The sequence below is a fragment of the Typopeltis vanoorti genome, chromosome 5 (genome assembly GCF_054136105.1).
Source record: "Typopeltis vanoorti isolate ZY-2024b chromosome 5, IOZ_Tvanoo_1.0, whole genome shotgun sequence".
Classification (NCBI taxonomy): domain Eukaryota; kingdom Metazoa; phylum Arthropoda; class Arachnida; order Uropygi; family Thelyphonidae; genus Typopeltis; species Typopeltis vanoorti.
The window spans coordinates 75,087,546-75,111,918 of NC_143553.1; the positions used below are offsets into that span (position 1 = coordinate 75,087,546).

Sequence of the window (24,373 nt, forward strand, 5' to 3'; positions counted from 1 at the left end):
CACTGCTCCGAACCTGTTAGATCGGCTCTCAAACTAAAGGCGGACGTAGAATAAGATGAGGTAGGAGAGGCAAAGAAGGGAAGATAGCCGATTATAACTGTGAACACAACTAATCCCATTTAAATCAGTAACTAGTTTCTGGCCTAATTAGCCTCCGCCACGAGAATAGAAAATTAACTCTCTGACCTACATTCTGAAAAGATTGTCCATGTTTTAGGACATCAAACAGAATTTTTATTTAAATAAATTGCTGAAATTGTTCGGATTAAATTGATTTTTCATTTCGATATCTAATGGTGATTTAGTGTGTGTGTGTGTCCTTAATAAGTAAATATTAAGAAATTATTGCATAAAAACATGAAGTATATGTAAATTAAATATAAATGAAAATCTGAAAAGGGACTTCCTGCCATTTAAGCAGAGAGAATCTTGATTATTGTTTGTGAACCCAATGGCCATGCAATTTGTGCTGTATACATTTTAATAGAAATTATTCCGTTCTCTCTCTCTCTCTCTCTATTTGTGTGTGTGTGTGAAAAGAATATTATTGACACCATCATGCTTCCGAGATGCATAATTGGATCAAATGTTTTTTTTTTCTTTCGCTCGCACACACACTTGGAAAGACAAGAGACTACAACTTGGTACACGTCCTTTGGAAAGACACGCCTACAGTATTGAGTCTGCACGTGGACTAAAATTTCTCAAGGCGTTCCTGTTGTATTATTTATTGCATTCCATTGTTGAATTATCAGACAAGTTTGTCGAGGAAAGGATGTAACCTGCGGATATTGCCTCTCAGCTTACTACTGCCTTGACTGTTTTTATCCCCTCCCCACCATCTCTCTCTCTCTCTCTCTCTCTCTCTGCTAAGGGAGGAGCGGCTGCAATTAATCGTCGCATCAGAGCATTTTAACTCCTGAGGGACGGGCGCGACCCCTCGGGCCGACCAAACGAGCAAAGACGAAATTATAGGTTGTACCTCCCAAAATGCTTTGCAGCTATGGAGACGGTCAGAGGTCGTAACGCTGTCTGGATGAATGTACCGGAGACGTATACTGAGAATTTTTTTTTTTCACAGTCGAGCTCGGTATGTGTCGAAGAGAATGACATTATTTTTTTTTTCTTTTTCATACTCTTCTAGAAGAATGAACGTTCAATTAACTGTTGAAGATATGACAATCACAAACTGTGCACTAAAACTATGATGGTAGCTACTTTTATTTATTCTTTGCATATTGCCTATTTTCTGATATTGATTAATTTTATATAGAAATCGGGATTCTTGTTTTCATTCCTAAGTTTCATAAACTGGAAATTACATACAGTTCCGTTAATATGCTCGCGATTTCTTTTTCTTTCTTTCTTTCTTTCTTTTCGATAATCATTGAAAATCAAGATATGTGGATTCGATTGTTTTCATTCGAAATTATGGATAAATAAATAAATTATAAATTCACCCTTACCTCAGTCTTCTCATGCTAAATGAGGGGGAAAAAAAAGTCGAGGGATTTTTTTTTTCTAGTGTTTCTCCATTATTCCAAAAGAAGTGCCTTCCAAGGTAATTCATTGTTGTGTCGTGTTTTCAGCATTCCAGAGGTCTTGGAAATTTGGGAGTGCCGGCTTTTTATTCGCAGTAGCGATCGTATCGCGAAGACTACTAACCACTGCCACTATCGAAAGTACCGAAGTATATTAACAGAACTCCACCTTATGCCCCTAAGACAGTAAATTCTCTTAATTAGATGAGTTTCGTTGTTTCAGTAGGTATTCTTCTTGTTATAGAGAGAAACTAAAGTAATCAGAAGATCCTAAAATAATAATTTGCGGTAAATATCTTGACAGGCATCAGCACCTTGTCGTTGATTTTCTGTGAACCGGGTTTAATGTACCTTCTAAGAATGTCCATGATGATGATGCTATTGTCAGTGGCTTTCTTTTTTATGTGGCTCGCGTGCTAGATTCGCGAAGCCTGCAATCTCGTGCTAGGACTTCAGATGAGTGAAGCATTACGGTATACTGGGAGAAAAAAAGAAACATTAAGAGGGAGAGATAGGTGAACGTAATATAGGCGTGCATAAAATTAAAGGAAAGAAATTCTCCAATTAAAGAAGGATCATTTTGAAAACAAAAAGGAAATCAGATAAGAAAGCAAAATAAATTTTCTCTCTGTTCTCTTGAGACAAACTTGTGTACATGTTTTGATACCATTAAATATTTTCTGTGATTTACTGTTTACCTGCTGTTATTTGAGCATCCGTAGCTCAGCTGATCCAAACGAGCCCTTTTGGTTGGAAAGACCCAGGTTCGTATCCCGTCCGACGTAAGGAACCTTTATCAGGTGTTTGCAGTCAAATGGTGAGTTAGCCAGTTTCGTACGGCAGTGGAAAGCTTTTCTCCCTGAAACGGAAGATAAAAATCCCGAAACTGACGAGTTCTACAAGTATGGAGATGCGTCACTGCTGCTAATCAATTAGCCAATAATTGGCTGGCCGGTCTAGACATTAATCGGACATTTGCGCAAAAGCAGACGTCATGTGTAGAATTTTTGCTCTAAGCCTGTCAAAAAGTTGCCTAAGGTGACATATGGTGCGTATCAGTATGCTTATTTATGTTGCAAGATTATACGGACTCCCGTTTTTCTTGAATATTGCATAAATGATTACTGTAAAGTACGAAATGGGACTAGGTTAGAGTTCCAATGAGATATCATCGGCTATCGTATTCGTTGTGAATCAGTCATACGATTGTATAATTAGCACATTCGATATCTTCATTAATAATGTGATGGGTAAAAGAAATCAAAGAAACAGGCAACCCATATAAACTGAACAAATAGGAGAGTGCTGAAAAGGACTGTTCGTTTCTTCTGTCATGCATTAGTAGATTCTGTCAATGAGTTCACGAAGTTTACAGTTGTAGAGGTTTGTGCTAGAACATTACGAGTACGTACAACTTGATAGCATCACTTTCCACGTAGATCGGCTGTGGACAAGAAGTTCGTCTGACTACGAAAGATTTAGGCATAAAGGTATGCAAAACAGAGATTTTCACCGTTTAATATCTGTTTTAAATGTACTAAAAATTGTTCCATAAATGATGGGGATAATCATCGACTACATTTCAGGCTGTTGATTTAGGAAATAAGATGTCAACCATTTCAAATGAAGAAAAAACTTTGTGCATAATATTGTGAGCCGACCATATGAATTTTCTCGAATACCAAACTTTCCCTTCATTATTATTTTAATATGCGCATTGACACTGAAAACACAAAATTGCTGAAATTTTTTAGCACAAGACAAGGTAAGAGAATACGAACAAAACTGCTCCTCCTAGGGGGGCGCCTAACCGGCTTAACTTGACCTCAGTAAGCCACAAATATTGTAATAAATATTACTCGAACATGCAGATAACACTCAGAGCCAATTATTCATGGTATTCTTTGAGGTTTTTGTCATACTTTCAGCGAGTTATTTCGAATTATGAAACGAAGGTGTGTGTGTGGGGGGGGGAAGTTAACCAGAAAAAAAATATCACAATACATTTTTCTGCTTAGCAAGACATTTTTGTATATAAGTAGCTGTTTCCTCATTCATAATCTACCTACAACTATAATTAATAAACATTTTTTACGTGAGGAAATGAGTCGATCTTACGACAAGCAGCCCAGCTACCCTCAAGGTACACACTCTGCACCTGAGTCGGACAAAATACTAAATATAATGATGGTAGAAAATTAGTCATTCGTAAACATTGCATTATATCTATCTTTTTCTTTCGGCATGCGATGCTTGAAGGAGTTTGGATCCGAATTCTCCGTTTCATGAGTTCTCGGTGCCAATTAAAATTGAAGAGCCAATGCTTTAAAAGATCACAACATCATTTTGTGGGCCTCCTGATTACATTTATTTCCCTAACATTACTTTCGTAGCCCATCCTGTAATAAGGCTTGATGGAGTCGAGGGTAATCATAATATCTCGTGATGCGAATATGAAATGAGACACGAAATCGACTCGTAACACATCCTACAATACCCCTCTCCATTTTTCCTTCTTCCGGCGGAGAGGTTGTTAAACTTTCTCATCACGTTATAATCGTATGTTGTTTACAACTGATAATTTTCTACTGTGAGAAAATTATCAGTTGTGAAGCCAAGGAAGTGAAATCAGATGTTTATTAACTCGTGTAACGGAAAGTGCGTCTTACAGATCTACTGCATGAGTTTTCCCGGGTTAATAATACATCTGTTTGAAGAGAGAAAGTCGTTTTAATACAATTCTGCGATCTGTATTTTGATGTGTTTAACAGTCATCAAATGTATAATGAACAGTTGATAGCGGAAAATATTGTTGATGATTCGTCACTGAAAATTCGGAAGAGGTGACGTAACAGTGTTGGGAATTATTATATTAATAATTACTATTTTTTTTTTTTAATTTTAAAACAATGTAAGTCTGCTTACTATCTAAACAAGTCTAGAAAAGTGTCTAAGAACTATTTCCTTCAAAATTCGGAGCATTGAATTAGTGTTATTGTTAAGTGAAAAAAAAAAAAAAAAAGGCTAAGGAGATCCTTTTTACTACTTTTATTTTATCAAGTTTGAATATATTTGTTGGCATTCACTCTTGGGTTTTAATGTCCGGAATGAATAACTTTCAGAACTCAGTTCCGATTGGGAGGAGTTAAAATGGAACACTTGTGAATATAGAAGATCTGAAAATAAAGTAACTATTTTAAACGATTTTTTAAGGATTCGCATTAGTGGTACTCTCATGACAGCACGATTCCAGTATTGTCTAATGTCATTTGCTAGATTGTTTTACAATAGCAAACGGTAATTTAGCTCCGTGTGAGGGAAAAAAAAAAAAAACAGGAACAAAGGTTGCGGTTTCTAAAATCTAAATTTTTTTAAAAAATTTATTATTGAAAGCAAAGCACCTTTCAAATTTGCTCTTTTGAAATAGTCGATTATGACAGGAGCAGCATCTTCAGATTAATTTTTTTTAATCCATTTCTTGTACTTCTTTTGGGGTTTAATACGGAGATGGCAGTCTTCCTCCCTGTAACTTGGATTTTTCCATCTTGCAAAATAAACAAACATGCAGAAAGGCGGAGCATACTCAAATTAATAGGCATAATTATGCTACCTCATGACCTCATTGCTTTTTTCTGTTCTTTCGATCACACATCAAGACACCTCTGTCTGTTATTTGCTCATTGATGCAGCATTACTTTTCCTGGACTGGTAATATGGCGAGTTTATTCATGCGCAATTTTGAAAATTATAGTCTTCAGAAAGTCAAATGTCATTTAAGCAAGCTTCTTGTACAGTTTCGAACCTACATCCATCCGCTGGCTGTGTACTGAGCTTTCACATTTAAGATTGCCATTAAAAAAATAACAAAGAGCAACATATTACATGTCACATGACTTTAACTGCTTTACTGATATACCAAATTACATCGTAAGACTTGATTGTTCTCAGTTTTATTATTATAATAAATCACGACACTGTTTACTAAAAGATTTCAACTGTTTCTTCTATGGAAAGAAAAGTGCATTGTTTGTACAATCTGTTATGTAAATATTCGTTCCTTCTTTCAACGGTTTCTTTATTTCATTATCTTTTTATTTTCCAAGGAAGAGTTCATAAAAATTACTTCTTTTCTAGCGAAATTAGAGTGGATTACTGAAACGAATCGATAAGTCATCTCAAGCTAAAACGCGTACTACCAAGAGAAATCGTAGGGCAGCTTTAATTGCGTTATAGACGTGGTTGTTATTAGGAGAGGAATTTTGCTCTCGGTGTTTCTGAGTGATTAAATCGAAACTAACTTTGTCATTCAGCTTATTTGTTCCTCAGCTTTCTGTTTCCACGTACACTGCAAAAGAGAATCAGTCTTGTCGTCCGTTTTGCTTGTCAGCATCTTTTCTGGGAATAAAATTGTGACAAGCGTGGGATTTGAAAAGACAGCGCTTGACTAGAAGATTCCAAACGGAATGTTAAGTCCAAATTAGCGATTCTAATGTGAAGTTTTCAGTCTTCTGTAGCGTCAGCGAAAAGATCTTATATGAATCTTTGTCAAATCGTATTCCATACGCTTTCGCAATACAACCTTGGTTTTAAAAACATTAACTGCGCTATGGTTGTTCGAAATTTTGAGACATTAATTATGCTTTTAGTTTCAGAAACATGAAATAAAATGCAAACATCTTCATGATTCACGATGCTTGCATCTTCTTCGCGAAACAAAAGTTCTAGAGCTTTTGGGAAGAACATAGTGTAACGTTTATGCATAATGGTTAACGATAAAAATGTTTTATGTTTAATAAAATATTTTTGTTATTACTAAAGATTAATAAAGCATATTCTAAAATGTTCCCGATGGCTTTTTTTGGGATGTAAAAAGGCAAGTTTTTAACTTAATTTTTTTTTATGAGAAAAGGAAAGAAATATTCAAAAATGAGAGAATATTTCATACTTGATAATGAACGTAAAAATATTGATGGAAATATTTTTTAACAAATGTAGCTAGCATCAACGCTTTCAGCGAACACACTTTTCATTAAACGTATGAAATATTGCTAAGCTGATACGATGGGATTCTGCCGTGGAGTCTCATTTACTTTTCAAGCTGTTCCAACTTTGATATTTTCAACACTCTTGCTAAACCATTCAGGGAAAATACGAATAGTAAAAATCGATTATTTCTTGCAGTGAATTAGTCGCTCACGACAGTACTGAATTAGAAACATGACAGTGAGTTACGATCCAAAAGCGTTTAGAATTAGTCTGGAAGAGAAAGAAAAAAAAAAAATCTGACATTAATTGGTAGGCAACAATATGCAGATTCCATCAGTCGGATTCTCTGTTTGCATCCATTTCATCAGTTTCCTCTTTTATTTTTTTTATAATTCCTTTAATAAGGATTTTTTTCTTCTGAGCTCTCACAAACAGCTAACGTAAAATAAAGTGAACCATTGTAAAACAGTGTAAGAATTTAAGAACGCTTTGCTTTATTGGAAAGAAGATCCGGATCCCGTCTTTTCACACTTTCAAGGAGTGTGAACCAATCTCATGAAACAGATGTGGGACTGCTGGTTTCTCCCAGGAACTAGTTTGCCTTGTTTGCAAAATTTTTAATTTCACTGTGGTTTTCATTATCATCTCAATAGACTTCAGCTTTTTATGAGTCTTTTTTTTTATGTATTTTTTATGTTCTCTTCTTTCTAACAAAGAGAACGGGCAGAAGATTAAGGATCATTACTCTGACTCACGTGCGCGAGCAGCGATTCAAGACTAAAAGTATTTTATTATTGGCCCTACTCTCTTATGGGAGCTTTGTTCCCAGATTAACACTACCTGTTGACACGGTTCTATGATTACCTTGTTGTAGCGTAAAAAAATACTGATAAAAAGAACACTTACACTAATAGTTTCAAACAATGGAATGGTGCCACAGTTTGCAATTCTCGGTCTTTTTTTTTCTTTATTATTATATTCTCAACAGTTTATAATCAAGCATAGGAATGCATCCTTTGTTTGAACACGACCACCTCCATAGAATGGCATTTTCTCTTTCAAAAAGTAAGCTTTTTATTGAACCTAGAAGAATTTCACGTCCTTTTTTTTTAAGTGAAGTAAGTAAAGTACAGAAATAAAACCAAAAATAAATCATGATATTACCGTCGGAAGTTTATTTCCATTTTATTATACCTGATATGAGTATAATTGTTTGTGTCTGTGGACCATAAAACATCAAAAATTGGCACATCATTCTTGTGGTCTTTGAGAATTAAAAATACTGTACTCATGTTACTCGCTGTATGTGTGTGTGTGTAAACACAAGAGGAAATCTATTACCCGCATACGTACCATTAGGTATTTATGGTATAAATTTTCAAAATTAAAGTCCTCATTCTTATACACACACACACACACACACAGTCGGGTCTCTTTTTATGCGGTAGATACCTTCCACAGAAAACCGCATATAAAAAATCGCACAAAAAAGGCTTAACTTACTTTGAAAAATTAGGGATACGTTCCATAATTTTCTAAAACCGCATAAAACCAAAGCAATGAATTAAAATAAACCTAAAATCGCATAAAAAAGTCTATGAAAATTCAGTAAAATGAGAATGCTTAAGTTTGTTTTAAAGCTTTATTCATTTAATTTTATTGAAAAGTAACATTTTTTTATCCCATCAGAATTATCATCGCTATTAGACAATATTCGGCAACGTTTGCGAACTGGTGCAAAATCACTTTCATCACTAGAAGAGATAGTCAGTGCATCAGATCTGTATGGTAATGGTTCTTCACAAGCAGAATTAGCTTCACCCTCGTTCTGTGCTGATTTTTTTCTTCTGACAGTGTAATCAGTGATTAAACTTTGCGATGATGATTTCACTAATTTTTTATACAGCTCGCGATATCCAGACATACAGTTCTTCAACTCAAGTTGGAATTTAAAGGCTCGTTCAGAATTTGTGGCTTTAACAAGAAAATGATTTTCCAATTTATTGCACAGTTCAAGACCTCGAATTATATTTGCAGTGAGGGGGACAGGTTTTTCTTCCGCTTTACTATCGTTTTCTGGATCTTGGACGATATCTAAAGTTAATCGATATCCAATAATATTATCATCACTTAAGGCATTATCCACAAGCAATTCGTCTACTAAAAAAACTAAAACAATGATATTCGGACAACAGGAGTTACTGAACAGAGTTACGATAGACAGATTTCAACTGGAAAATGTGGAACACTTCACATATCTTGGATGCCATATGACGCATGACTTAGACCCCAAAAAAGAGACAAAAATTAGAAAGCCAGAGCAACAACTATTTTAAAAGGCATGGACAAAATATGGAAGAGCCGAGATATAAGATGTAAACTAAACTGCGCATTGTAGAAGCCTGTATCTCCAGCAGCATGCTCTATGGATGCGAGGCCTGGGTACTCCTGAGAGAATCTGAAAGGAGGATATTGGCATTTGAGAGGAAGTACTATAGAAAGATCTTGAGAATAAGCTGGATACAGAAAGTGAACAATGAGGAAATCTACAGACGAATACAACCAAAAGAGAACCTAATCCAGAAAATAATCAAAAGGAAACTACGTCTATTTGGCCATATATGTAGAATGAATGATGAGAGAAAATTAAAAACGTTGCTGTTTGGAATGATTGAAGGAAAGAACAAAAGAGGAAGACCAAACAGAGGATGGGGCGATGACATCGTCAAATGGTGGAAACTCTATACACAAATTGAGTCATCTTGCACAAAACAGAATGCAATGGAAGAATCATATCAAGATGGCAGCAGACACCTACGGGCATTGGACCCATGGTTGTTGTTGATGATGAATTCGTCTACATCGTTCTGGTTAAATGTAAAAAAACTTTCCCGACCAATTTCATGTGCCAAAGTAATGATTTTAGCTGATAATGTATATGTTTGCAACACATCCAGGCCAAGCTGCTTTCCAGCAGACATTTAAAGTTTGTGGTCTTATTTCAGCGATAGCAGATGCAACATGATTTAACCAGTACAAAATAGAATTTTTTTTTCAAACGTCAGTTACTGTTAATGATTCATTTTATAGTTTATCCAATATAAATTGAACAGTGTGCTTAACGTAATATTTTTTTAAAGTAGCAATTATGCCTTATCTAATGGCTGAATAATGCTTGTTGTATTGGGTGGAAAAAACACTACCTGCACATTTGGATATTCTACATGCGGATGACTTGGTGCATTTCGACAATTGATAAAACTTTAAAATCGAGAGCTTTTTGTTTCATATATGTTTCCACTTCTGGTACAAAGCAATTATTGAACCATTCAGTAAATACAGCAGTTGTTACCAAGGCCTTTGTATTAGCCATCCAATGTACTGGCAGCTGTTTTAGATCTTTGCCTTTTAGAGCACGTAGTCTTAGAAATCGATTTACTAGGAGGGGTTTCAACATTCGATCTCCTGATGCATTGCTACAAAATAACAAACGTTACTCGATCTTTTCTTGCTTTAAACCCACTTGCTTTTTTCTCAGACTTTGCGATGTACGTTCGACTAGGCATTTCCTTCCACAATAATCCTGTTTCGTCAGCGTTAAACACTTGAGCGGGATAATATCCACCAACCTCAATTTTGGCTAACATCTCTTGAAAATTTTTGGCTGCTTCTTCATCTGCTGCTGCAACCTCGCCTGTAAGCTTCACGTTATGAAGTGCATTCCTTTTTAAAAATCCGGTTAACCATCCTTCGCTAGCCGAAAATTCTTTATCAGCCTGGGAAGCCGAAGTAGACGGCTCCAATTGCTTCATCTGTTCATAAAACCGAAGAGCTTTTTGTTTAATTTAATACCCACTTATAGGAATTTTTCTTTGAGGTAATTCTTCAATCCAAATTACGAGCGCTCGTTCCGTGTTTTCTAATAAAGCATCTCTTGAGTACGATGATAATTTGGCACTTAGTTTTGTGCCAGAAAATGAAAATTGCAATTTTCTTATTGCGACTTCATTCTTTTAATTGCTCTTATAGTAGATTCGCCTAAATTAAAATGCTTACCAATCGCCGTAAATCCCTCTCCTTTTGCTAAGCGATCTAAAATTGCAATTTTCATTTCCAAAGAAATTGCTTTTCTTTGGTGTTTTTTTTTCTCCATTGGGCCAAATTAAATCTTTAAAATAACAATTAGCAAAATTTAGACTTTCGATAATAAAAAGACAAACACTTGCATGCAAAATTAAATTTCACGAACACTCACTGCTTATACGTTATCACGTTACGCCAGAATGTGCTGCAACACGCTGTTCCTCGTGTATAACGGTGATGAACGAATTGGTCAACAACACGCGAAATCACGTGCTTTATAGCTAAAAATTTCCAACTGTTATACAAGAAGAATAGTTACCAGTTTAAAAATATACAATGATCATAAAAGAGAAGTTAATTTTCCGCTGTGTAATACAACTCATCCCACAATACCGATTGATTACCCCAGGATTTCCCAAACTGTGTTCCGCGAGAAGATCTCCTGGAATTTGTCATTTAGTTTTCTAAGCATTTTTAATGAATAAATATGCTATAGTGGAAATATTTTGAGAAGAATAACATTCGTGAATATGTCGACCCAGACATATTCACGACTCAGACCCAGAACATCTAAATAACATCTGCGTAGCAAATGTTAGTGACCAAGCCGTGTATTTTTAAACGTGGAAGTATTTATGAATTATCGTTAATTTGCACACATTGAAACCTTTCAACATTCGGAAAAGGGAATACCACTGTTTATGACCGGTCATAAAAATTGCCTGCAAGCCGATTATAACAATGTGTGGCGTATCCTCTGTTTCAAAACTGGACGAAATAACATCTGTGTTGCAAATGTTAGTGATCAATCAGCAAGGAAGTATAAAGAATTTTTCCACTGAAATTGAAGATGAAGGTAGCCTGTATCAACTGGAATCTGAGAACTGGAATGCGGTTCTCAGATCTAGTAATACTGAATACTTTCTTCACAAGTTCGCATTGTAGGGTATAATATATTTTGTAATATATTAATTATTAATTAGTATATTATAAATAACCAAGGTGTTCCATGAAAATTTCAGGATTTGTAAAGTGTTCTCGTAGGAAAAGTTTGGAAAACGCTGGATTACCCTATTATCGGAATGGATTCTCCTTCTGTTGACATGCGCAGAAGTGTCGAAAGGGCTCGTATCTGTGGGCGTACTATACCGCATAATAAAGATCCGCATAAAAAGAGACCCGAGTGTATATGTATTAGTCTCTTCTCTGGGGAAAAAAAAAGGGGGGGGAGAAATCTGCGGCAAGAAATATGTTTAAATTTCTTTCTTGCTGCAGATTCTCTTTTGGCATTGGTATACAAATTGTAAACGACTGGATTGAATTAAATTATGTCGACTTGAGATTCTTGCTCATAGTCGGGGCTGTAATTAGATAACAAGAGACACGTGGTGTTCATATAACAAGAGAGTAGAATTTTTGTTTTATAAATAATTCATTTCTACCCTGAGCGTTATGTGTAATGTCTGATTTGATACAATCCTCGTTTGTTTTCGCGTGATAGCTTCATAGATTACAATTGTTTCAATTTTAAGTTAGAATTTAATTTTTCTAATACACGAAATAAAATAAAAATGAATCTGTATACATTTCTTGTCGATCAAAAAATTTCTTTCGTAATGTTTTTGGATAAAAATTGCCAAAAAAAAAAAAAAGTTAGCCTTTATTAAAATTATTTATATGCAAAAATGTATGCTGTTTGCAAACTGTTATATCTAGCCGATAAAAATTCAGTGTTTCATTAAAACAGGTGCATCTGTACTTCTCCGCTTTACCGGAAGACAAAGTACCTTACGTGAACAGTGTCGGAGAGAAGCATCGGATTCGACAACTTCTTCACCAGCTGCCTCCTCATGACAATGAAGTTCGCTATTGTAATACTCTGTCGGAAGAGGAAAGGAAGGAACTACGCCTTTTCTCAATCCAAAGAAAGCGCGAGGCTCTCGGCCGGGGTACGGTCCGTCAGCTTCCGGTTACCTTGGAAGTGCCAGTAACTTGTGAAAACGTAAGTATCGTAGTTCTAGAGGATTGTTATTAATATCATGAGTCTAGAACCACATTTAAATCAGCAATTCTTCGCTCATTTGCACATCTTATTTATACTGATATCACTTCGCACACCATTCAGCTGAAGTCTTGAATCTGCGCTAGTACTGATTATATTAGATCGGTATTTCCTGTTTTTATTTTATTTATTTATTTTTTATTTTTTATTTTTTTGTCGCCAAAAGTTACCCTAGTAACCTTCCCTGCAGATATATTTATATTAAACAAAACAGATTTATTTCAAAATAACACAATTCATTCATAAAATGTAGATCCTCATATAAGTGGATTTGTATCTTAAATTTCTTGAAGTGAAGAGCGCGTACTGGATATTGAAGTAAATTCTATTTCTGAAGCTAGAAATAAATATTGTTTACCAATCTACTTAAAAAAAAGTTGGTAACCCTCATTCTATTCAATATGTTGCCGCTAACTAGCTATAGCTAGAGAAGAATTCTAATCTGGTAATTCCAGATTATAAATAACAAAACTTGAACCTTTGAGACAAAATATTTTAAATAAAAATGAAAATTCATTTTTCTGCAGAAATTTCGAAATATCATCCAAAAAGTGACGTTTAAAACAGTTACCACGTAGTGAATAACTACTGTCATACAAAACCCCAGGATACAGAAGCAATCTTCAAAAGTCAATTGAAGCGCTCAAAGGTTTGTAAAAGGACATCGAGAGTATGTTCCGAGGACCTCAAATCGTTGGTAACTACTGTGTACACTTTTTGTGGTTGCAACTTTATCCCTTGGCAGTTAACTCACACAAATTAAAATTAGATCTCTTGAAATGTAATTTGGTATAGTATAAAATCAAACTTGTAAAGTATTCTGCTAAGCCTAAAACCAATATTATGTTGAAAGAACATAGAAGACTGGTTATTTAAAGAATTCTATATTCTAATGAGTGCTTCCTATCAGTTTTGATTGGGGAATTCACTAATAGAAGGAGCGTATTCAGGGATACTGCACACCTCCTGGCATAACGTATTTGCCTGACTTTCCCCACCTCTTAAAAAAATCTAGAATATCCCAAGAAATTATCAGGATCCATTACAGGAAATGATCCACAGAAAGATGAGATTGGCAGGACATGTACTGAGATGTTCGGTAGGACAGAGGATACCAACAGTTTTAGAAGATAAAATTATGGGAAAAGAATCGACAAAAACGAAGAACATAGTTTGAAGATATAAGATCATGGACAGGATCACATGGCCATGCAGAAACAAAAAGGAAACCCACCAACAGAGAGAACTGGAAGGACATGGTGCTGCACCCTCTCACTGAGGAAGCTACATGAAGAAGAAGAAAGTATATCCCAAAAATTCCTGGTTGCATATGGTTTTGGCAACTCCCAAAATACATAATCGATAAATGGATATTGAAACATGTAACGAAAACACCTGACAGTACAGGCGTTTTCATTATCTGTTTCGATATTCGTTAATATACTGAAAACTGGTCTAGTAATCATTTGCTAATCCGGTGTGTGCTTATAAATGTTCCTCGCATTCTACATGGGGGTTCGAACTCGCGTATTTCCAACCGAAGGTCAAATGTTGCGTCGTCATCTTCACGACTGCATTTTGGAAGCTCTAATACTAGAGGGCCATCAAAAATGAATCATAGCAAGACTTCATTTTATTAATTTGAATTTCAATAAAACTTAACGAAAACTAATGAACAGTACGTCTGAATTTACTTTTCATCATTTTAAAAGTTAATTTCATAAAAATCATTTTATTTATTTTTTCCATAACCCCTATATATGTCTGTAATAACAACTATTGCAAATATTTCAAGAAATTTGTGAAATTTACAATAAAAAGAGTTATTGACATCGCTTCAGAACTGCGTATATACAGACAGCACTTACAGTAAATGTACTCTATATTCTGAAACATATTTAATCCCCACCTCCCTCTTGAAAGACCACAAGACCTATAGCACATTAGTGGTGTGTGTGTGGACCAAAGGAAAAGAAAGCAGAAATCTGTTCGTATTTTGCTTGAACAGCTCAAGGTAATCTTTTTGGGAAGGCAGAGTGGAGGGGGGGGGGGAACTGTTCCAAAGGATAGAAGTAAATGGAATGAAAGAGGAGGCGGGGAATTTGGTTCAGTGAGCTTCTTCAAGATCGACTGTGAAAAGGTGTTGGTTAGCAGGTGACTCTTGTAATAATGATTTTGGAGGAGAGTGGAAGAATAATAGTGGCCAATTCAGAAGAGCACTATCCATGAAAGTATCTGTAGAAGAGGTACAGGGCAGAAACTGAATGCCTATGAGAGAGGGGGGGATCGTTAATTAGCCGGATTGCCCTCTTCTGGACAGAATCGAGCAGTCATAGAGAGGATTTTGGTGCACCACCTCAAATATGGAGCAATATTCCATGGTTGAAGATTATGCAAAATTAAGAATTAAGAAACTATCTGTATGCTGAGACAAAAATAGATGGTAAGGGAGATATAACACGTCATAAAAAGGATAACTATTTTCTCTCTAAGAATTCCCCCCCCCATAACCTACAAAATCGACGTATATCTCTAAATATTAGAATGATTTTCCAAAATGCTTTATATCCTCAGGCAGCTGTATTGGGTTGCATTCCAGAAACTGCAACAGATCTCTTTTCCTCCTCTCCACATGACACTAACGAACATGAAATGTCTTGAACAATAGCTGGAGTTAGGAGTTATGAAATACTGGTCACTAGAACTTATATTTTGTAGCTGACCTCGTATACTAAGTGTGTATAATCATAACTGTGTGGTTTTGTCGTTAACTCCGGCTAACATGCGCCAGAAATCTTGATGTAAATATGTACTCTGTTGATATAGTGTGGTAAACTCGTGCTAATAATTTGATCCCGAGACTGATTTAATTTACACATATTACTTTTGGTAACCGTGACTCGATTTTCTTACTTTTTATTGCTTGTCTGCGTTGTAATAAGCATTCAGTCTGCAATATACTGTACTGGTAGAGAAAAAATAAATAAGTCTTGAATCTGGAAGAATCAAAAACAAAATCGCCGCACAAGATAGCTAGAACACGGATGACGTATTAGCAGTATTATTTAACATACTTGACTCACAGGTCTTCCCCCCCCCCCCCCGAGAAAAAAAGTAGTACCAAGGTCAGGTGGTTAGTTTTTACTTGAACGGCAACTTATTTTACACGATGTACAATGTTCAGAAATGAAGTTCAGAGGACCCGAAAGCTGTCAAACAACAACAACGTGGGTGCTTCAGTTCTTGTAAGGTGACGACCACAATTTTTGTAGTATTATGCAATCTCGATTCAGCTATATGCCAAATCGTATTCCTTCGTTATTACAGAGATAATACAGCTGACTGCTAATTTGCTTTTTTGATACAAAGTCACAGTGAAGGATAGATAAAAGCTGTTTCAACAGCGACCATCAATTTGTTTAGTCCGTTTTCATCAACACTTAGTTACAAAATGAACTAGCAGAACTTTTACATGCTCTGGAGGGGGGGGGGGGGCTTCTACGAAACCAGTCTACGAGATTTTAGCAAGCTACTTTAAATACCGTATATGTCTGTGTATAAGACGAGGCTTAAATTTTAGGCTATTTTTAGGTTTTAAGTTTATGTCGGTTGTATAAGACGATCCCCAATTTCTTCTTTCTTGTATTAACGCAAAGTTAGGTATCGTTGGTAAATCCGTTATTTTTATATCTATTCATATCCGGTTTGTTTTCTTTTTTTTTTTTGCATAGCATAGATTTAGTATTTACGCAAATTATCCTAATTAAAAGTGATTAGCCCCAATTTTAATTATTAATTTTGCATTTTTTTTAAATTTTAGGATTATTAAAATTGTTATGATTTAAAATCATGAAACTAGCAACAAAACGAAGAAAGAATGAAGCTCGATTTAAAATAAAGGTAATTGAAATGGTAAAGCAAACTAATAACTGCGCTGCTGCAAGAAAGACTAACATAACCCGAGAAGATGGTAAGGGAATGGAGGAAGAATGAAGATGTTTTTAAAAAATTGGTCAAAGAAAAAATGCGCGATGAGAACGGGGATCACCCGATGGCCGCAACTGGAAAATCACGTTGCAGAATGGGTATTCGAACAAAGGGAGAACGGTTATCTTGTTACAAGAAGTATGATTTGAGCATATGCACTAAAATGGTCAAGATTGAATCCGGGTGAAAGTACATAATTTCAAGCTACTTCAGGATGGTGTAATCGTTTTATTGAACAGATAAAATCTGGTAATACGACAAAAAAAAGAAAAATTGCTCAAAAACTACCAGCAGTTCTTGACCACAAACTTACCAGTTTCCATAAATTTATTATTCAGTTGAGACAAGAACATAAATTTCTATTGTCAAATATTAGAAATATGGATGAAACTCCTATGAGCTTTGATTGATAAGCAATAAAACAGTGCAGTCTAAAGCTAGTTCGAAGTACAGGTCATGAAAAAACAGAGTTTACGATTGTGTTGTCATACTTGGCTGATGGAGCCAAGTTAAAACCAGTGATCATCTTCAAACGTAAAACTAAACCTCACATAAAATTTCCTTCAGGTATTTTTGTACATTTTCACGAAAAAGGATGGATGGACGAAAACTGTGTGAAATTATGGATAAAAGATGTGTGGATCAGGCGGTATAATAAAGAAACGCAGTTTATTAGTATGTGATATGTTTTCGTAGTCATTTAACTGAGAATACTAAGTCTTCTAGAAAAATATAACACAAAAATTGCTGTTATTCCAGGTAGTTTAACTTCTGTTATTGCAACCACTGGACGTCTGCTTGAACAAACCATTTAAAGATCACATGCGAGAAGAGTGGAATAATTGGATGTTAACTGGTGAAAAATCATTTACAAACGGTGGATCTATGCGCGCTGCATCACTTGATATGTTGTGCAATTTTGTCATCAAAGCATGGAATAAAGTAAAAAGTAGAGACTGTAATAAAATCGTTTAAAAACTGTGGTATCTCTAAGCTGGTACGGAAGATGATCTGTTGTGGAACAATGATGACGATGAAAACGAAATCAATTCACTGGATTCGAACTGGGATCCATATGACGTCATTTAAACAACGAATCTGAAGAACTATTTCAACAGATGATGAAGAAAATTAACATTATTTGGTTTTTAAGACTTACATAAACTGTAATATTTTAAATAAATTTATGTAACGAAAAATTAATCTGATTTGTTTATAAACACAGCCTAGTTTCTTATATAACGATGTATTGTAACTACCTAAATGTTCATCCAAGAAATTAAGCTTCCCTTTTTATACTCGCCGTATAAGACGACCCATGATTTCGAGGGGTTTTCTCTAGTATTTGAGAGTCATCTTATACGCTGACATATACGGTTAATATCTATTTGGAATAATGTCATCGTATGTTACCCTTCCGCGCAGGCCTACACATTTTACCGCGTAAGCTTCCGTAACCAATAATCCCACGGAATAGGTTGGTAGTATCCCATGTCTGTCGAAGCGTGTGTTCACGGGGCCGGTTTGCTTGCTTTGTGGGAGGGAAAACCCTAGGGTAAACCGGGAAAAAAAAAAAACCTGCTGTCCACGCCCAAAACCGGCTAACTTGGCTATGACTGAGAATAATGTATATTTTTATTATACCTTATGTTAGAATTATCTTTTGTTTTGCTCTCTTTTTATCTTTTATATTTTTTATCTGAGAGTCATGTCATCTCAGAAACAAATTGCACAGATTACAACATGAAAACTGGTACTTTCCACCTGGCTGCTTGTATCTTTAAAAAAAAAAAAGAAAAATAAAGAAGCGAGATATTGATATCAATATGTGGAATATAGATACCAATAATATAGACAGTTTTGATTGTACTGTTACAATGTTTGGGCTATGTTATACTGTTTCCATACAGCATAACAAAGCGTCTTTGCTGTGCAAATATGAATGCCACTTGGTTCGAAAAAAGCACCGTGAATCGTCCTTTGGATGATGATAAATGATCGAGATCAACAGACCAGAATCTCTGAAATTTCACTTTCAGAGATTAAAGGGATAATGCAAGATGAACTTATTTAATAAGCGATTGCTAGATTATATAACTCACGAGAGGCTCCTATCAGAGTTTCAGAACAACAAGCTTATCTGGATCTTTGAACATCGGTGTGAAAACATTAATGAGGCCAATTAAATTGATCAAATGGGAAAACTATTAAAAGATTTTCCTACTCTGGCTAGTGAAGATAGATGAATAGGGAAGAACTTTTTTTTTTTTAAATTCAGATTTATTACTGAAAGCAAGGATAAGTTAAGGCCTCCTTGCATAGTTCTATGCATATTTTCATTCTCACGTTTGTTCGGACAATATATATGAATTTTTATGTGGCTGCCTGCCTCGAAAGGTTACAAACCTCTAATAAATCAACACTGTGGATGAGCTGAGATATTTTCACCAGGCGATGAAATTCATCTCTTATCTAAAGACATTCACAGTCTGCTGATTGGAGAGCGAGTACATTAATGCTCGGCCAACGGCTTCCAAATAAATAAATAAATATATTAAGGAGTAAGAAGGTAGAGCTAGTTTTATAATTTAAGTATGAAATGAAACCTAACAGTAAGCCTGGATTATATTAAATCCTGGATAAACTTTTTATATAATTAATAAAAAAAAACATCTAATTCTCACACTTAATATCCATAATAAGGAGAAAACTTCTGCTTGTGGGATGAATAATCAACGTTTTTAAGGATCATACAATGCATAATTATCCTGATTTTCTCTTCCTTAGATATCCTTAACTACTCATGTCTAACCAGAAATAAAGCTCACCCCTCTAATCCATGTCAGTTGAATTCTTCCCCTTCTATGTGCCTCGTGTAATTTCCTAATGTCGGTTCTCCCCAAATAATCATCTTGGAAAATACTCTGCAGTATTCCTCCGCAAACGAGTTTGTCCTTTACAAACTTTTGAATGGAGGCATCCTGTAGAGATTAACTTTACTCCACGAATCTCCTGTATCCCAACCTACCACCCCCATAATAAAAATGAAATGTAGATGTTCCATAAATTTCCAAGTTCCTTCTCTTAATGCAGCTTTTCTCCTTGTCCATAATAGAACTTTTTAATTTAAGCCCCTCAAACAGCATTCAGCTGCTTTTCTCCCGCATCACCTCTCTTGAATGATCTTTTCGACTAAAGATGATTTAGCCGGTCTCATATGTTTGGCCGAGTAGTGTTTTTTCCCCCCTTCTGAAATTCTGCTTTTTCATCACCTAAAATCTGGGAAACCAGACAGAGTATACGCAGTTAGACATATGATGCTGAATGTAGTCAGTTCATTAATAAAAAATTAGATAAAATTATAAAATTACTATTTCTGAATATTTATTTTAACTGTGATCTATGTAACGTGAGGTATTAGATCACAATTTGAGTTCAACGGTCTCTAAAATCATTTCATAACATTATGATTGTGAATTTAAATAAAATGAGACGTGGTTTACCCTGTTATGATCATTAATAAATTGTGTATCCACGTACGAGTTGAATGTGCTCTGAAATCTCTTCAGGAATTAAAAACGAACATCAGTTGAAAATTTCATAAATTTATTGAAGTGGTGAACGAACAGTCTCCATTGGAATTTATGTTGTTAGAATATTTTCTGGATATGAAACAGCAACTTTTTATATCACAGATTGAGTTTGGTTACATAAATTAGGTGTAATTTACGAAATCTCTTTCGTTTCCCATTACGATATTCGTTTCAAACAGCGTATAGCAACAAAAGCGTTTCCTTCTGTAGTAACTTCTCATCACAATGAGATGTGTGATAGAGTTGGACAGAAGTTCAACTGTTTGTATGTTAGATGAATCTTAATTTTCATTATTGCATATCTGATGTAAAGGAAAGCTGGAAAACCGATTGATCACACAGAAAATTATACGGACACAGCATAAATTACCATTAATGGTTTCTCGATAATTTACATGGATCCTTTAAAAGAGCAAAAGACTAATTATAATTTGTTGATTCCAAAATTAAATTAAATTCTTGATGTGTGGAAGTTAGTCAACGACTTATCGGAAGAGTTTTATAGCTTTAAGTTATGACTTTCTGCTTTTCCTATGCATGACGTGTTCTTTCCCTCCCGCCGGTTAATTTGTGTAATGACACGAAACATAACCTCTCTCGCGTGCGCTCTCCCGCCTCTCCATGCTTGGAGCATCGACATGTAAGTGTTGTGCGTCATCAGCTGAAGAGGACAGGATTTGGGGGGGGGGGGGAAGAGACAAGGAGATGGAGATGAGCTTGTGAAATATTTAATTCTCAACAAGGTTACGTACAGCACGAACAGAATACCATCCTCATTACAATTTCCATTAGCAAAAAGCGTATAATGGTTTTCATTTCACATTCGAATGCTGGTCGTATTTTGGTTGTTCACTTGATCTTTTAAGTTCCAACGAACGGTTAATTATTTTCCATTATGCACATGGAAGGAATATCCAGAGTAGGATGACTTAGTTCATATGACTAGAAGGAGATGAATTACCTGTTTTCATAATGACGTAAATCAACCAATAAGATCGCTGTCTCTAAGCAATTTTGTTATTGTTGTTAATGGTATAAACAAACCTCACATTTCAGACTCTGTTTATGGATCCTCACAGTAAGAGACGCCACATACTTTACATTACGGAACGAAATTCCGTTATAAAAATTGTAAAGTAAACATAGGCAATAATTCAGTTTTAAATAATCAAACAGAACATGAAATATAATTACCATTAATGGTTTATATTAATTTTACATTTATTTATATTTAATTTTAGATTTGTTTAATGTTCTATTTATTCAAAGTTTTTTCATGTTCGGTTTGTTATTTAAATAATTAATAAATGAGGATAATGGAAGTAAAAAAATAAATAAAATTGCATATTTAAAATGGAGCTTGCTTTTTAATATACAGGGGAAAAAATTAACACATTAACAATAATGATTGATGGGATTCCTATAAAACTGTCGAAAAGTAACAATCCAAAAGCCGGGGGGGGGGGGTATTAAAATGTCCTTAGCTTGCCATTTACGGAGTTGGATAATCAATACTATTTTTATTGATTAAATTCATTCTTTAGAGAATGAATATATTTATTAATTCATAATTTTTCATCTGAAACATTTGTACTCAGGACCATTCAGATAATAGGATAGCGCTTTGTCATATCATCCAGCCATAGTAAAAGTACTTTCGCTCGTTTCACTTTGAGGCTATTTTTCACATTTGTTCATCACTTTGTGAAAAAAACCCAGCATTTCATGTTAGGAAAAGAAAAAAAAAATTATGAATTTCTTTCTCGAAATCATTAAAACTATTTAGTTCTTTTAATTTGAAAGTATTTTAAAAATTCTGACAATTCGTTCGAAACTTGATATGTACACATCTGTATTCTGTACATTTTGTTACAAAAAATAAGCAACATACGCGCACTACTTGCCTTTTAGAACTCATGCTCAACTTACCACCGCCTGGATGCTATGCCATTCGATCCCTTACAACCATTTCATTAGACACATCAGCTGTCCTCACTCTGCTACCCTCCCCACACTTACTTCAATCTCTTTTCCCCATCCCTGTATTTCTAATTGTGCACTTGACATTTCATGAGTAATATCGCTCTGTTGTCCGGAGCGGGGGATACGCTGGCTGCCCTCGCAGTCTCTCTTCACTCTCTCTGATGTCCCACGTTATTTGGAGATTGTTCCCGTTTCGGTGAGTAGAGTCCGACTAGCAGCCAGCATTTACGCAAATACTGGTGACTAGGTAATGTATGTATGTAACTGTCATACAATTTAATATTCTTATGATATAATTCAAATATGTGAAACTGTGTAATATTTTCTATCTATATGCTATAAATAACGTTTGGATTAGAATTTGATTTTAAATATGATAAAGCGTGCATGGAGATCATCTGAGACAATTAAAAAAAAAAAAAAAAAAAAAAAAAAAAAGTGCGTTCCACAATTGTAGTCGCGTCAGCTTCTATATAATAGAGAGAATGCAAATCGTTACCGCTACAGTTAAATATAGAGCTATTTTGGCTTACATGCTGTATAAGATGATATTTTAGTTTGATAACGGCTGGCACATGTATAGAAAATGTAAATGTATTAAACTCCAATATATTTTATCCAATGTTGCAAGTGCATCGTTTGGTTTGAGTTTCATTAGGAATTTAATGAAATTGAGAATTTCCACTAATTTTTCGCATCTCGATTTTGGTTCATCAGGAACATTTTTCTTTTCATTTGCGTGTGTGTATATATATGTGTGTGTGTGTGTGTGTGTGTGTGTGTGTGTGTGTGTGTGTATATATATATATATATATATGTATATATGTTTCCAATACATTGGAAATGGGTTTAGGTGTTTAACCGTTACGATAATACATGATATTACTATAGTGTGTATTTACGAAACGCACCTTTTTTTTTAATTTTTTTATGATTACCTCAAAATATTATGAAATATTTCATTAAATAGCCAACTTGAAATGACTCGACACATTTTGGCATAGTTCCTAAATAACAAATTTCAGTAAAATCTGTCCTGATAGAGCGAAGAATTACATGCGTACTGAGGGAGACAAAAAGAATTTAATAGATGCTTATGCACTTTGCGAAATGCACCTGGAAAAGATAACATAAATTGCTGTCGTTATAGTCAACTGAGTACATAAAAACGTATGGATTATGTATTTTCTTTTAGTAATTTGGTTGACAGGTAAACATTACAAACTAATAACGGTGGGAATGCATGGGTATCAGAATTATTAGGATAGAAGGAAGTGGGGATGGCTGGCGAAAATAATGTTCGCTGGTAAACAATGTAGAATTTGGAGTAAGTTTTAAAAATACTCTCCACCACTACCTCAATGCAAGAATTATAAGGAAGAAGAAAGATGAGTTTGACCTTAGTTCTTTCAGTCCTAGCTTAAATGATCGGGATAACAAATGTGGTTGACTGATATAATGAGATTTTGATTGGAATCGAAGATGACGGTATGGTATTTTTGGAGAAGACAGAAGTGATAAAAAGGGAGAGGGGAATATTACTGACGATGGCAGATGAGTTATGTCTGCTTTAAGTTCGAACTATGGGGTAGTGAGTGGTGTTGAAAGTGTTTGGGATGGAACGCAAGGTATTGGGGAGAGATATTTAATTGCGTTTATCATATTGGATGGATTTCAGCTATCGAAATATAAACTGACAGAAAGGAAAGATAATCGCTTGAGTTATTTAGCGATCATTAGTTCATATAGTTTGTGATGAAGGGAACCCGCGCGATAAAGATATCATATCCAGTAATAATATCTGATGTCACTGTGGACAAGATATCATATTTACTAACAGATAAAGGTGATAGATATCTTCTCCACCGTATATGATACTGTTGGTACCAAGTAATCATATACAGTGTTCACTATTTATCTATGAATTGGATGCATACTGAGAATGGACAGCAGAATCTCTTTGCTGTCCATTCTCAGTATGCATCCAATATTCATTTGCATCTGCATTTCTTCACTTCTGTTTCTTTTTCAGTCATGATTGTACTCTACAGCAGAGTATGCAAACCTTGAAAATTATTAAACTATACAAATACGCAGCACCAGGGCTGTTGTAGCCTGGTAAAAAAACGAATGCAGTG

The 24,373-nt window shown here is 35.0% G+C and overlaps 1 protein-coding gene across 1 annotated transcript in view; it reads left to right on the forward strand.

Moving 5' to 3' along the window:
- The window catches only part of LOC150106544 (uncharacterized), a 103,822-nt gene that overhangs the window by 44,790 nt on the left and 34,659 nt on the right, over positions 1-24,373 (forward strand). Inside the window, exon 3 of the mRNA XM_090393430.1 lies at positions 12,358-12,612. Within this exon, the coding sequence (XP_090249556.1) occupies positions 12,358-12,612 (255 nt within the window). The remainder of the gene's footprint in view (positions 1-12,357; positions 12,613-24,373) is intronic.